Source organism: Canis lupus, chromosome 18 (genome assembly GCF_011100685.1).
Source record: "Canis lupus familiaris isolate Mischka breed German Shepherd chromosome 18, alternate assembly UU_Cfam_GSD_1.0, whole genome shotgun sequence".
NCBI classification, from domain to species: Eukaryota; Metazoa; Chordata; class Mammalia; order Carnivora; family Canidae; genus Canis; species Canis lupus.
Window position 1 is genome coordinate 22594553 of NC_049239.1, and position 13071 is coordinate 22607623.

General features: G+C 33.6%; 1 protein-coding gene and 1 long non-coding RNA gene across 3 annotated transcripts in view; one reads left to right on the forward strand and one right to left on the reverse strand.

The window, feature by feature from the left end:
* LOC119864188 overlaps positions 1-3887 on the forward strand; it is a 27384-nt gene extending 23497 nt beyond the window's left edge. For both annotated transcript variants that reach the window (XR_005373233.1, XR_005373232.1), the window contains exon 4: positions 3485-3887. This is a non-coding gene — a long non-coding RNA (uncharacterized LOC119864188). The remainder of the gene's footprint in view (positions 1-3484) is intronic.
* PCLO (piccolo presynaptic cytomatrix protein) overlaps positions 1993-13071 on the reverse strand; it is a 389747-nt gene continuing 378668 nt past the window's right edge. Inside the window, exons 24-26 of the mRNA XM_038562845.1 lie at positions 9737-9871; positions 9180-9325; positions 1993-6648 (exon numbers count right to left, since the gene is read on the reverse strand). Of these exons, the coding sequence (XP_038418773.1) occupies positions 6508-6648; positions 9180-9325; positions 9737-9871 (422 nt within the window). The 3' untranslated portion in view covers positions 1993-6507. The remainder of the gene's footprint in view (positions 6649-9179; positions 9326-9736; positions 9872-13071) is intronic.

Sequence of the window (13071 nt, forward strand, 5' to 3'; positions counted from 1 at the left end):
CTTGGTGTATATATTAATTTTTCCTTCCTGATAACGGTAACTTGGACATCTTTCTCCTTTGATTGCTACGTTTGTTAATTTTGTTGAACTTTTTTTCAAAGGATCAAATTGTTGGAAGGTCATTTTTTTATTGCATAATCCATGGAAATAATCTTAATTTTTACAAATAATAAAATAAAAATGTGATATAAAATAAAAAATAAAATTTTAAAAATAAACTTACTTTATTGGAATTGTCATTTAAACAGAGAGAAAAGATTTCAACATTTTGCCATCATAATTTTATTATTACTTTTTTATAGAAAACTATTTTGGCTCAATTTCCTATGGAAGCTATAAACTATAGATGTGGGGATTTTTCAGCTCTTAAATGCCTAGATAATAAACAGAGAAATCATTAGTCATCATCTAATTACAACCTTTTAGATCTGGCATTATCTTCAAAAAATAGTTCAAGATACCATTGACTTTTCTTATCTATTTCTTTATGGATAAGAATGCTCTTAAAAGTTTACCATATTAGATACTACACTTGATACTACACTTGCTCTTAGCCAAGAAGCAATAGCATATCAGATAAAAGTTGATCAATCAGTGTTAATGCATTCCTAAATTTGGTTATTTTTATAGAGATAAATAGGAAAATAAGAATTCAAGTTAAATAAATCTCCTATATTGTTTTGAAGTTAAGGAAATGATATATAACTTCCTTACCATAGAGAGGAAGTTATCAAAGAATATAAGAAACACGTAAGTTCACTCAAGGATGTCCCCAACACATTAAGAAAGGTAAATTTGACCATTAATAATGGTTTCAATGAATTAAAACATATCAAATTTTGAATCACTAAATTCTACTTCTGAAACCAATATTATACTATATGTTAACTAACCAAAATTCTAGAATTTCAATAAAAACTTGAAACAAAAATAAAAAAAAGACAAAAAAAAAACTACCAAATTTGTTTTCATCCTTGAGTCGTTACCAGTGATAATAAAAATAAAAACAAAAGATTATTAGTCATCTTTGGAGGATGATAGGGAACCATTTCCTATTTTGAAAAACGGTAAGTAAAGGAAAATTGTCCAACCTTTTACGCCTTTTACCTAACTTTCCTATACAAACTATACTACTGGGTAATCGAATACTGGTTGAGAGAAGTTTATCTTTTAAAAGGTATTCCAAGAATAAATGATGATTGAATTAGAATATTACCATTCTGTAATATTTCATTAATTAATAGATCTATACTACCCATTGAGCACCAGTGGCTGTAAACAGGACAAAATGGAAGACAGTCATTATATATGTCCCAATAGAAGAATATAATGCCAGCTTTTGAGCTGGAACCAGAATCATGTCAAATCTTAGAGCGAAAGACCAAGTCACAGGCAATACAGAGAGAGAGGAACTTGTTAACTACACTGTAAATAAGCAATCAGCAAAGACCTGATTTAGTGGAAAGACCAGGTTTCTTCAAAAAGTAAGAGTCACTGAAAAAAGAAGGGCTGGGGCAGAATATGTAGTTTAGGAAAGAGAAAACATTTTAAAAATAACACAGCAAAAAAAAAAAAAAAAAAAACACAGCAAAATCACTCAAGTATTTGTTGACTAAGGCAGGTAGATGTCAGTGATGATAACCCAGGAAATAACTATCGTTTATATATATATTCAGGGTGGTAGTTACATTTAGGGTTTGGGAGGGTGTTGGGAGAAGGAGGGGTGAAATGGAGGTCTTATGAGATGACTGGCAAAGTTTAATTTCTTGACCTGGGGGGGTGGTTACAAGAGTGTCTGACATATAATAATTTATTAAACAATAAATTAACTTAATTCTGTTTTCTGTATCTGTGCTGGGCTTAAAATTTGTTTTTTAAACTGGGTGAATGAATACGTATTTACGATACAATGTTTAGAGAAGATGTTTTGAGAAGTTCTATTTCTATAATGAAGTATCAATTTATCAAGTTGGTAAACACAAGAAGTCAAACTTGACATTTTCAGTATTTATTAGTAAGGCTGAGGCAACAGCCTTTTTATACAGCACAATCTGCATAAGTTATCAAGATACATCTTGTATACAATCACAAAACCAAGACATATTTTTACATAGAGTAAAACTCAAGACAGATTTACAAGCATTTTTAGTACAATTTCATGTATTTCAGTTCAATTTATACAACCTTTAGCCCAAGAATTTGTATTTGTTCATTAGATTTTTCCAGAGAGATTTGGGTAGAACAGAAAAGAAAACATTAGCAAATCACCAACAAGGCATGCAACATGTAGTTAGAAACAAGACATATCTCCAAGTACTTTATTTTTTATTTTGAAATCAATTTTATTAGATTTTTACTTTTTCAGACAAGAGGTTTTTCTTCCATTAATATCAGATGTGTTTTTGTTAAGATATTAGCACACACATTAAGTAGTAGTGGGAGCACCTGAGCACATCACCAACAAATATACAGACACAATCAGACGATAATCAGATTCACATGCTGAATGCCAAATGAAATTAATATTTCAACTTTGTCTATTTTACCAAATGTATAGTTATGTACAGGGTAACCATTTAAGAAAATGCTTTCAATCTACATATCAGATAAGGAATCATTTGATTAAATGATTTTGACTTAATGGGTATATTTAATAATGACAACAACATGGAACATACAGAAAACATCAATGTGTCATATTCAATGAGAATATCTATTTCACTCATTCATTTTTGTATTACATCAAGGCAAGTAATTATTAAAGAGACGGCTCATAATTATTCATCGAGCTTTCTTTCACTTCCATCTCAAGCTCAAAAAGACGGAAACTCACTCTGTCACATGTAGAGTTATAAACATATATATAGCTGTAGTTGGCTGCTTTTGGAATATTAGACATTATTAGCAATGAAAATAAGTTTTTAAAAATATTGTTAGTTATGATTTAAATAATAAAGTAAAAAAATACTATAAACATCTTTATGATATCTTAATGAAATGAAACATCGATCAAATAATTTCTAATAAATTGGGCACAAGAGGGTATATAATTTTATTTTACTTCACATGACCACCGACCTAGTGTCACTACCACTATCACCACTACCATCACAACCATTCCTATAGTAAGAATCAATATCAGCTGGTTACCAGCTATAATATTCCCACAGTATGACTATTTTAATGTGTGTGATCCACAAAACTAATTCCACTGATATGCTGAAAATATGCATTGATTTGTATGATTAATTACAGTATGGGCACATTAAGGAACAAAGACCATTACTGGTGCTTAGTCTTGGATACTGTTTTTTTAAACAGAAATGGTAAATAAAGAGTACAGAGTCACCAAAAATGTTCTTAATCATAAGTAAAAACAGGGGAAACACCAACTTCTTGTGTATACTATTATCTATGTCTGTAATGACCATTCTATAAATCCCCGTCTTTTGTAAAAATTCACTCTGTGCTTTTGTTTCTACAGCTAAAAGTTTCCTTAGAACCAGATTTGAAACCAAGAAGCAACTCCAGTCTCTGATGACTCAATGAAGTTGTGGGAAAAATTAAGATGCTTTTCAAGATAATAGGTGTTGCAGTTGAACTGGTCACATATTAGAGATTACAAACTTTGTCATCAGTAGGATTAAAAAAAAAACTGATTCCAAAAAATAAAATAAAATAAAAAGTAAAATTATGTGTTGTGATATATACAAAAAAGTAAAAAACGCCAAGAGCCCTATTTGCAATTAAAAAAGAAACGGTTTTGTTGTAAGAAGGGTAATCGACATCATTCAGAAGAAATGCATTTGTTCAAGGATCAGTGTTGCATAGAATAATTCCAGTACAATTTAGGATTCTGGTCAGCTGCAAACTTGGCACACTTTGGCAGGATCTTATGCTCTCTGAAGGGGGATGCTGGTGCACGAAAAGAAGCCCTGTCATTAGCTCTCTTGATTGACCTGGCCCCATCACTAGTTCCTTGGAACAAAGGGGCACCTATAATGGAAAGACTCCTACCCCTTCAGATCAAATAGCTACCAAGGGATGATCTTTGTTTTGGTGGCACCTCATTTGTGTTATTCTAAAAGAAACGGCAACTGGAATGAAGTAAAGCTTACTGGTCATACAACCTCTGGATGTAAGTGGTTGCAGAAGAGGCCTAAGGTGAGCCACTTTCCTTTTAAGGGCAGATAGCAGAACCTTTTTATGTTGGAAAGAGATCTTCCTGAATCCTTCCCTTCCCCAACTATGAGTGATGATTACAAACTCCCTAAAGTGCTAACTTCTGCTGGAAATATCCATAGCAACCATCAGCAGATCTAGTTGTCTCTAAAAATAAAATCCTAGCAGTATCAAATCTTCAGCGATACCCTCCCTGCATGCTCATTTTAGAGCGGTATCAGTGGTAAATGACACTGCATTGTCAGGCAGGACAGATTAAAAACACAGAGGGAAGAAAAGTGTTTTCTTCCTTGGATTGGGGAAGAGTGAATTTGTATTTTTTTATGAATGTAATAAAGATATATAGCCTGGAATTTATTAGAAATTGTTTTATTTTTCATGTGTTACATTTAATCAATTTCTCTCAAATTTAAAGTATGTTTTCTTGAAAAATGAGAAAATTCAATATCCAAGTAACATATTGAGATGATTTGTCTAAACCCACTAAAATCTTACCTTTGAATAAAGAGGCAGCTTAAACTCAGAAGCAGTTTATTTTGGGGTAGGATATGGGAATAATATAAGATTGGTATGATTCATTTCATTTATCATACCCCAATCTGCAAATCATTTTGATTTAATTCTTCACCTTTTCTCAGGTTCAACACGTTTGCATTTTAAAGAAAAAATTAGTTTTGAAGCTAATACACTACTTTTATCCAAGTCAATGCTTACCATCAACATGGAGGATGTCTTTGCATATAAAATTTGAGAAATAAAAAGCTGCATAATAATTATTCCTCACTTTATGTATAAAACTATATCTGGAGATGTGCTTTCTTTTTTCCCTCACAGTTCACTTGGCTTGATCATCCCAACATTCCACTGGGAAGGCCAGGAATACATAATTATTTTCATCCTACAAATAAGAACACTGGGGAAGAGTGACTTTCAGTGACACAATTAGTCAGTGGCAGGACCAAGACAGAAGCCAGGCTTTTCATACCAGCTGACTGCATTTCTTACAACTCCATGTTACTTCCTTTGTCTTTACTGTTGCTTGATGAAGAAGAGGATGTCTCATTTTCATGACTTAGATATTGGTCTTTTTATTCTGTATTAATAAAATAGCTCATTATATATCATTCTCAATATAATGTTGACTTTTCACTTATTTTCCTCATATTGATGAACTGGATCACTGCAATATTGTCACTAACAGAGGCAAATAGAGCACTCTAAAGAACTTGAGTTTGGTGTCAGGGTTTTCATTATATAATTGGTTGATGCAGTAAAGGAAAAAAAAAGTATTATGGAAGAGAAGCAAATGACGCCAAGTTAATTTATCCATGTCACAGATTCCTATGATCTGTGTGCCCGAGGATAAATTTTCTCTCTTTCAACACTTCACCCAAGAGGAAAGAAATATGTGGAATAACATATATTTGCAATTCCACAAAGAACAACTTATCGTGCATCTTAGAACTTTCCATTTTAATCTATGTTCTTCAGTATGTTTGTTGAAAATGTATTGGCTTAATGGTAAGTTAAGGAGAGTTTGATATTTTCAGCCAAGATTCCAATAGTTTTGTGGGGCAACATTCTTTGTTAGCCAATCATGGCTTCATTTCTAGATAAATGTAATTCCATTTCTACTCAGTATTATCTTCACTCTACATCATTTCAAATTATACAAATGACAAATGTGCTTTCACAACGTGAATTCCAAAGTTGGCATTGTTCACTCTTATAACGTTTAGGCAGAGGGAAAATCTAAAAGCCATCATTTCTCCATCTCCAGTACCCTTTCCCTCTGAACTCAACCACCTCATGTCTAGGCTTGAACACATACTCTCATTGTATCCTGTGTCAGAATCTAAAAACAGTGAGTTGGCTGAGAAAATAAGATGAAGAAGAAGGATTTTTAGACTTCTGAAAACTGAGATTTGTTACATCAGTTCTTTTCTTTCCACCAAGTTCTTTTGCATAAATGATTAACTTTGTCTTGCATTAGAAACCATATTAATATTCGAGCAGCTGCCTTTCACTATAGTTTAACTCTGCTCACAGATGTGTGCATTAAATAATCAAAATAGCTCTCACTGTTTTTCTTGCAGCAATCCAAGGACTCGAAGCTCCTCCTTTTGGTCTCCAATAGAAGAACTTTTTCGCTTGAGTCTTTTTTCTGTATTCCACAACAAAACATTCACAAAGCTTGCAGTATGTTTCTGCCTATTGATCCTCCTCCCATGTCTACCCATAAGATCATTGTAGAATAGTATCCAACCAGAGTCTTGATTTGCAATTATTTAGAGCTGTTTTTATGCCCTGAGCAGACACATTTCTTCAATGGGTTTGAGTAGCACTGACCAAAAGTTTGTGCCAGTTGACTATTCTTTTTCTGAGATCCACTTTGTCAAGCCAGATACAGGCTTCACCGATCAAGGTCTTTTTCATAAACTTCCCTCCATTAGAGAAAAGTAAAATCTGGAAAAAATAGCCAAAAATATATACTTGCATATATTTTTTCAACCATTTTTAAGGATGTTTTATCATCAAAGAAATAACAAAGACAAGAAAGGGTGAGAGGAAGTAGCAGCTATACTTGAAAACTAATCCTCAAGATGTTCTGAAAAGATGTGCATAATATTAATTAAGTCACATCAGCATTTCCCAAAGGAAAAGACACATCCTGGAGGATATGAGAATTTTAGATAAGACACGTATTAGCAGCTAATTGTGACTAAGTTTGTGCTTACAGAAACCTAGGTAAGGTTTCTACTAGTTTATGAAATATTAACTCAAATATGAAGTTATTTGAGTGCTGAGTAAAAGCTCACAAGGCAGATAAAATGCAACATTAACTTTATTTAACATTTCATTTACTGGTGATTTTACTATGGTATGCACTTTCAAAGTGATTTCTTGTCATATGTAGAGCTTATATTAGTTGAAATGCCATAGAATCTCAAATTCAAGAGATTTTTTTTCTCTTTTAGAGATGAGTTGAAAGGAAGGTGGAGAGCATTAGTGCTGCTAACCATTAATCCTTGACAATTGTCTCTCACTCTTTCTCTTTTCAGAATCTCCTTTAGAGAATTCATCTTCATTATTGGCTAAAAGTTTACTTTTATGTTTCTGACTTCAAAATCTACATTTCTAGTTACAATTATTTCTTCTGCACTGTAGTTTTGAGATTTCATATGGCATTGTGTATTTTCACTTAGAGCCTGTTTTCTTATCAAATTTATCACATCTGAAACAAACCTGTGATCTTTCTCCCTCAAGATCCCCTCTCTAACTACTTAATTTCTGTGTGACACATTTGTCCTCACAGATTGGAAGATATCCTTTACTTTTCTGAAAAACTTCTTTCTGCCATAATGTCTGTCAGTACTCTCACTGCAGTTTTAGCTTTGCAATATTTCTTTTTTTAAAAAAAATATTTAATTAATTTATTTATTCATGAGAAACACACACACACACAGAGGCAGAGACACAGGCAGAGGGAGAAGCAGGCAGGCTCCACGCAGGGAGCCCAATGTGGGACTCAATCCCGGGTCTCCAGGATCACACTCTGGGCCAAAGGCACTCAACTGCTGAGCCACCCAGGCATCCCTGCAATATCTCTTATATTTGTCTTTAGTGTGGGCCTTTAAGTGCCCATATGATAGATGCTGTTTCTCTTCCCATATTTTTTTCCATCTCTTTCCTCCCACCTCCTTTCTCCTCTTTCATTCCTTGTCCGTCCATCTACTGAAGACACACTATGTGCCAACATTGTATGAGGCTGTAGAACACAGAGCAATGAAAGCCAGGCCTTGCCCTAGAGAAGCAGCTGATACAGAAGCAGTGAGAGGTCAGTATATACATTATTGTAACAGCACAGATTAGGATTGGTAGCCTAATCAGATAAGCAAAATGTCATGTGAATAAGGCAAGACGGATTACAGCTAGGGTCATCAGTAAAGGGCAGAGTTTACATTGGAACACTGTGGGCTAGTGAGATGGGTGGAAAGAGATGAAGAAAATATTGAAGGAGAAGGGAAATAGGAGCAAAACATTGGAGGCTTAACCTGATTTGAAAAGACTGTGGTGTTTCTGGAGTACAGAGTGTGTTGGGAGGGATACAAGGAGATGAAATTAAATCAATACAATTTGAGCTCACCTTAGAGGACTATGAATGAGTCGGGGTATTGGTGGGTCCCTGGAGGGCTTTAATGGAACCCACTAACCAGTGTTGTTATCTATCCACCTACCATCTATCTACCTACTTTTAATTCGAGTATACTTAACATGGGGTTGTATTAGTTTCAGGTGTGCAACATAATGATTCAGCAATTCTAGACATTGTTCAGTGCTCATCACATTAAGCATACTCTCACTAACTTCACCTATTTCACCCATCTTCCCACCCTTCTAGCCAGTGTTTTTAAAAGATAACCTCTGCCCTCTGTGTGATGGAATGGATTAAGAAGGCAAGACACTGATGGCAAGGAGGCCAGGTAGACTGCTAAAATGATCTGAGTAATAAAATTGAGGACTCAAAGAGGATTAGTGGCAGTGTGTATGGAAATAAATCTATACAGAATAAACTGAGTAGACATAGAGGACTGGTAGCTAATTGGATGGGTGGGTGGTCTGTGGAATTTTTTTTTTTTTTTTTTAGGATTTTATATATTCATGAGAGACAGAGATAGAGAAAGAGAGAGAGAGAGAGAGGCAGAGACACAGGCAGAGGGAGAAGTGAGTTCCATGCAGGGACCCCAATGTGGGACTCGATCCCGGGACTCCAGGATCATGCTCTGGGCCGGAGGCAGGCGTCAAACCGCTGAGCCACCCAGGTGTCCCTGGGCTGTGCAATTCTAAGGGCCACTGGAGAGATACCCTTCAGAATTATTTAACTTGTAAAATGTCTCATACTGTAGGATCAGTATGCACATATTAAACAACTGAATGGAAAATACATACTGTATGATCAAAAATTTTAAAACAGTAGCAGTATAAGATGGAGTTACCTGAAGCGAATGCCCAGCAGGACTAAGGCTGAATCTAAACGTTTCATTGAATGAAGGCTCTCTATCATGTCGGCACACTCTCGTTTTTTTCTTAATCACCTTTTTCTGGGTAGAGATGTTCATCACATATATTTTTACATATAAATCTGAAAACAAGAATTCAGCTTGTAAAGTGTCCATCACTCATAGAATTTCCTATTCAAAGAATTATAAGTGTCCACTGAGAGCTCCTCTATATTTTACACAAAGCGAGCAGACTATCTTCAATTTGTTTCAGACAACATAAAGGATTCAGAGATACATCATTTTTCTTAGCAACTCGGTTTTCCTATTGTATGGTAAATACATTCCTCCAGTTTGGGTGTTAAGAAAAGTTCGGTAAAAACTAGTAAATTATCAACTTGTTGTATATAAGAGAGATTAATTCTTATTTTCCATTTTTCTGATACATTTGCCATACAGCCCAAATATTACTTTGCCTTTTCCAGATTATTTAAGACACATTCCTACAGAATTCCTAGATATATTACACTGCTCATTATCATAAAATTAGATACCTGGCAAGTGGTCAGGAGATTTAAATTTGTAGGTGATATTTCTGCACTGGAGAATCTCAACTATTAGTTGTTCACCATCTGTCTTCATTTCCTTCTTCAGTGCAATCTTGATTTCTCCCATTACCTGAGTCTTGACTGGAAGAATTTAATGAAAATATTAAGGAATATTAAATGCCATCTATTAAATGTGTAGTTCAGTAATTCATTCATATATACATTTGTTGAGTGTTTATCAAGTACTAAACACCTTACTCCATCCTGTGGATACAGAGATGAATAAAGTACAGTCCGAGCCCTTAAGGAGTGTAAGACCTCCTTTACACACTTACACACTTACAACAAAGTGTGTTAGTATAACAACAAACTAGTGAACAGGGAGGTATGGAGGAAATGCGAGTAGATAAGTATTACTTAACTGTAGATTATTAGGGCAAAAAAGGAAAGAGATGAGACTATAAGAAGACATATATCCATACTTCTTTATAAAAGAGGTAGCCAAAGGAATGTGTAGTAATGAAATTGCACCAGGGAACATACAATGAGTGACCTAAAGGAATCCAAAGTATTTCTTTCAAGTGTTTATCTTGGATCTTTGTATAACTGAAGAAGCTATTCATGTTAGGTCCTGTTCTTGAATGATTGGTCCTTTCCTCTGTCAATTCATATATGCATCTATATATTCAATCACCAACAAATATTTTATTTCCCACCCTACCCTATGATAAGCACTCTGTTAGGAAGAATGGCTATCATGGTGAGTCAAAACACACATGCTTATTGGTTTTATGGTCTTTCCACCTATTGGGAAGAAAGCCTTAATGAATTATTTTCATCCATAAATGCAAAATTAGAAAAAGAAAAAAGGTAATGAAATACAAGAGCATAGCTCCAAGAGAGCCTGAGGAAGAACTACTTGAGCTGAAACCAGAAGATTGAGAAAGAGTTAACTAGTTGAAATGGATTAAGAACATGCTACAGAGAAGGAACAGTGTGTGCACAGGAGGGAACATCGTGAGACTGAGGAATTAAATGTATATTCTTGCGATTATTACATATTGTTAAATGGCATCATGTTAACAATTTGGTTTTTATACTTAGAACAATAGGAAACTACTGAAGATTTTTAAGTTTGGAGATAGATCACTTGTTCTCAAACATCTTGGTTTCAGACCTCTTTACACTCTAAAAAAACGAATGGTCCTCAAAGAACCATTGTGTGTTTTATAGCTACCAATATTAGAAATTTAACATTTCTTTTTTTTTAATTTAACATTTCTAATTAAAATGAAAATTGAGATAATTTAAAATATTTATTGATTCCACTAAAATAACAATAATAAGTAAATGTTTTAATGAAAAATAACCATATTTTCCAAAACAAAAACATATAGTGAGGAATGCCATTTCTTATTTTTTCCAAATTTCATTAATGTTTTTCTTAATAAAAGATAGCTGGATTCTCATATCTGTTTCTATTAAATCCAATTCAATATGTTGTTTTAGTTGAAATATATGAAAAAAGTCTAACTCATACAAATAGTTGGAAAAGGGAGAAGTATTTTAATATCCTCGTTAGATAATGTTAGATTATTAAAATTTGACAAGAGGTAATTTCTTACAGATTAAAGGAAATATGGAATCTGAAATCATATCAATGGACTTTTTGAATGATTGCTTTAAAATACAGCAATCTATCCTGAATTATTTTATCTTGCATTTAGAATGGCTCTTTTAACCATGCCTGACTTGGTAACAGCATATTGTTCATTTTAGAAAATACTCGTTCACTGGGTTATGCAGGTCTTGTTGACCCTTTCATAAAATATTTAAAACACATGTGTTAATATCACTACCAATATCATCAGAAAGGTCTTTGAATATTGAGAAGCCTCTAAGCTCAGGAAGGCAGATACAAGTTTTCTAAAGTTCTATTTTTAATTAAAAGTTGAATTTTTTAAAAGATTTTTTTGAATTTATTTATTCATGAGAGACACAGAGAGAGAGTGAGAGGAAGAGACATAGGCAGAGGGAGAAGCAGGCTCCATGCAGGGAGCCCAACATGGGACTTGAACCCAGGTCTCCAGGATCATGCCCTGAGCCGAAGGTGGTGCTAAACTGCTGAGCCACCAGGCTTCCCAAAAGCTGAATTTTATCACTGAAAACTATCATCACTTGTTTTTCTTAAAGTGACAAACTCACTTTGTTAATTTTTGAGAATAAGTAGCATTTGTCTACTGTTATTCTTTTTTAGCAAAAATTACATTTCCTATTAAAAAGGCTAGTTCAGTTTGTGACTCAAAAAAAGGCACAGACAGGTTTCCTCAAGTCAACTATCATAATTTGGCAGGCAGCATAGTGCTTTATGTATATTTCCATTTCATCTCACAGAATTGTGTCATGTGATGTAGAAAGACATGTGCTTAGGGTCTAGGTTTAAAAACAATAATTTAAACTTCCTCATTAAGGACAGTCTTGAGTGAAACCAGCATTTTCCTTATAAGTGAATGCCAGTTAAAAATAGATAAATACAGTAACTGGTAATATGCCTTGCTTTGTGCTAGGTCCCCAGCGGTTTATTGCATCATTGCTTTTGCATTATCAATGTAAATGTCAACACAGTGAAAAGGTAAATAATGTCTCAGTATATTTAAAAAATAATTCTGATCTCGTGCATGCATGTAAACATTATATAGAATACAGACTATAGTTGATCATATTTGAGAAGACACTAAATTAATAAAAGCATTTTGTGCAAAACTATGAAAATATGAGATGGTAATTATTTAATCCTTTTGATTAAACTTTGTGATATTTTGGGGACATGTTTTGATGTATTTCTTTCCTGGAGATTAATGAGAATAACAGTAAAAGACTTACAAAATATTTGTTATACAAGTTAGGGCAAGTAGACCAAAATAAGTAAAGACACAGAATATTGAGATATTATAATCAATAAAACAGATCTCATGTATATTAATTAAGTACCACACCCTGATAATAGATCTTTTTCTCAATTACATACAGAACATTCCCCAAAGTCACCCATACTGTTACAAAGAAGATAGCAGTAAGTTCTATAAAATGAAGCTATTATAAACATTGATCACACACAAATAGGCTTTAATTAAATAATTCTTGGGCAAATGGTGAAATACAATGAGAAAATACAGAAGTTCTGAAAATGATGATAATGAAAATACTATGTATCAGAATCTGTGAGAGTTAAAGTAATGCTGGGAAGAAAATCAATAGCCTTACACACCTATATAATTTAAAACAATGATTTTAAAAAACTCCACATATGCATTAATGTTCTACAAAGAATTTTAGGGGCA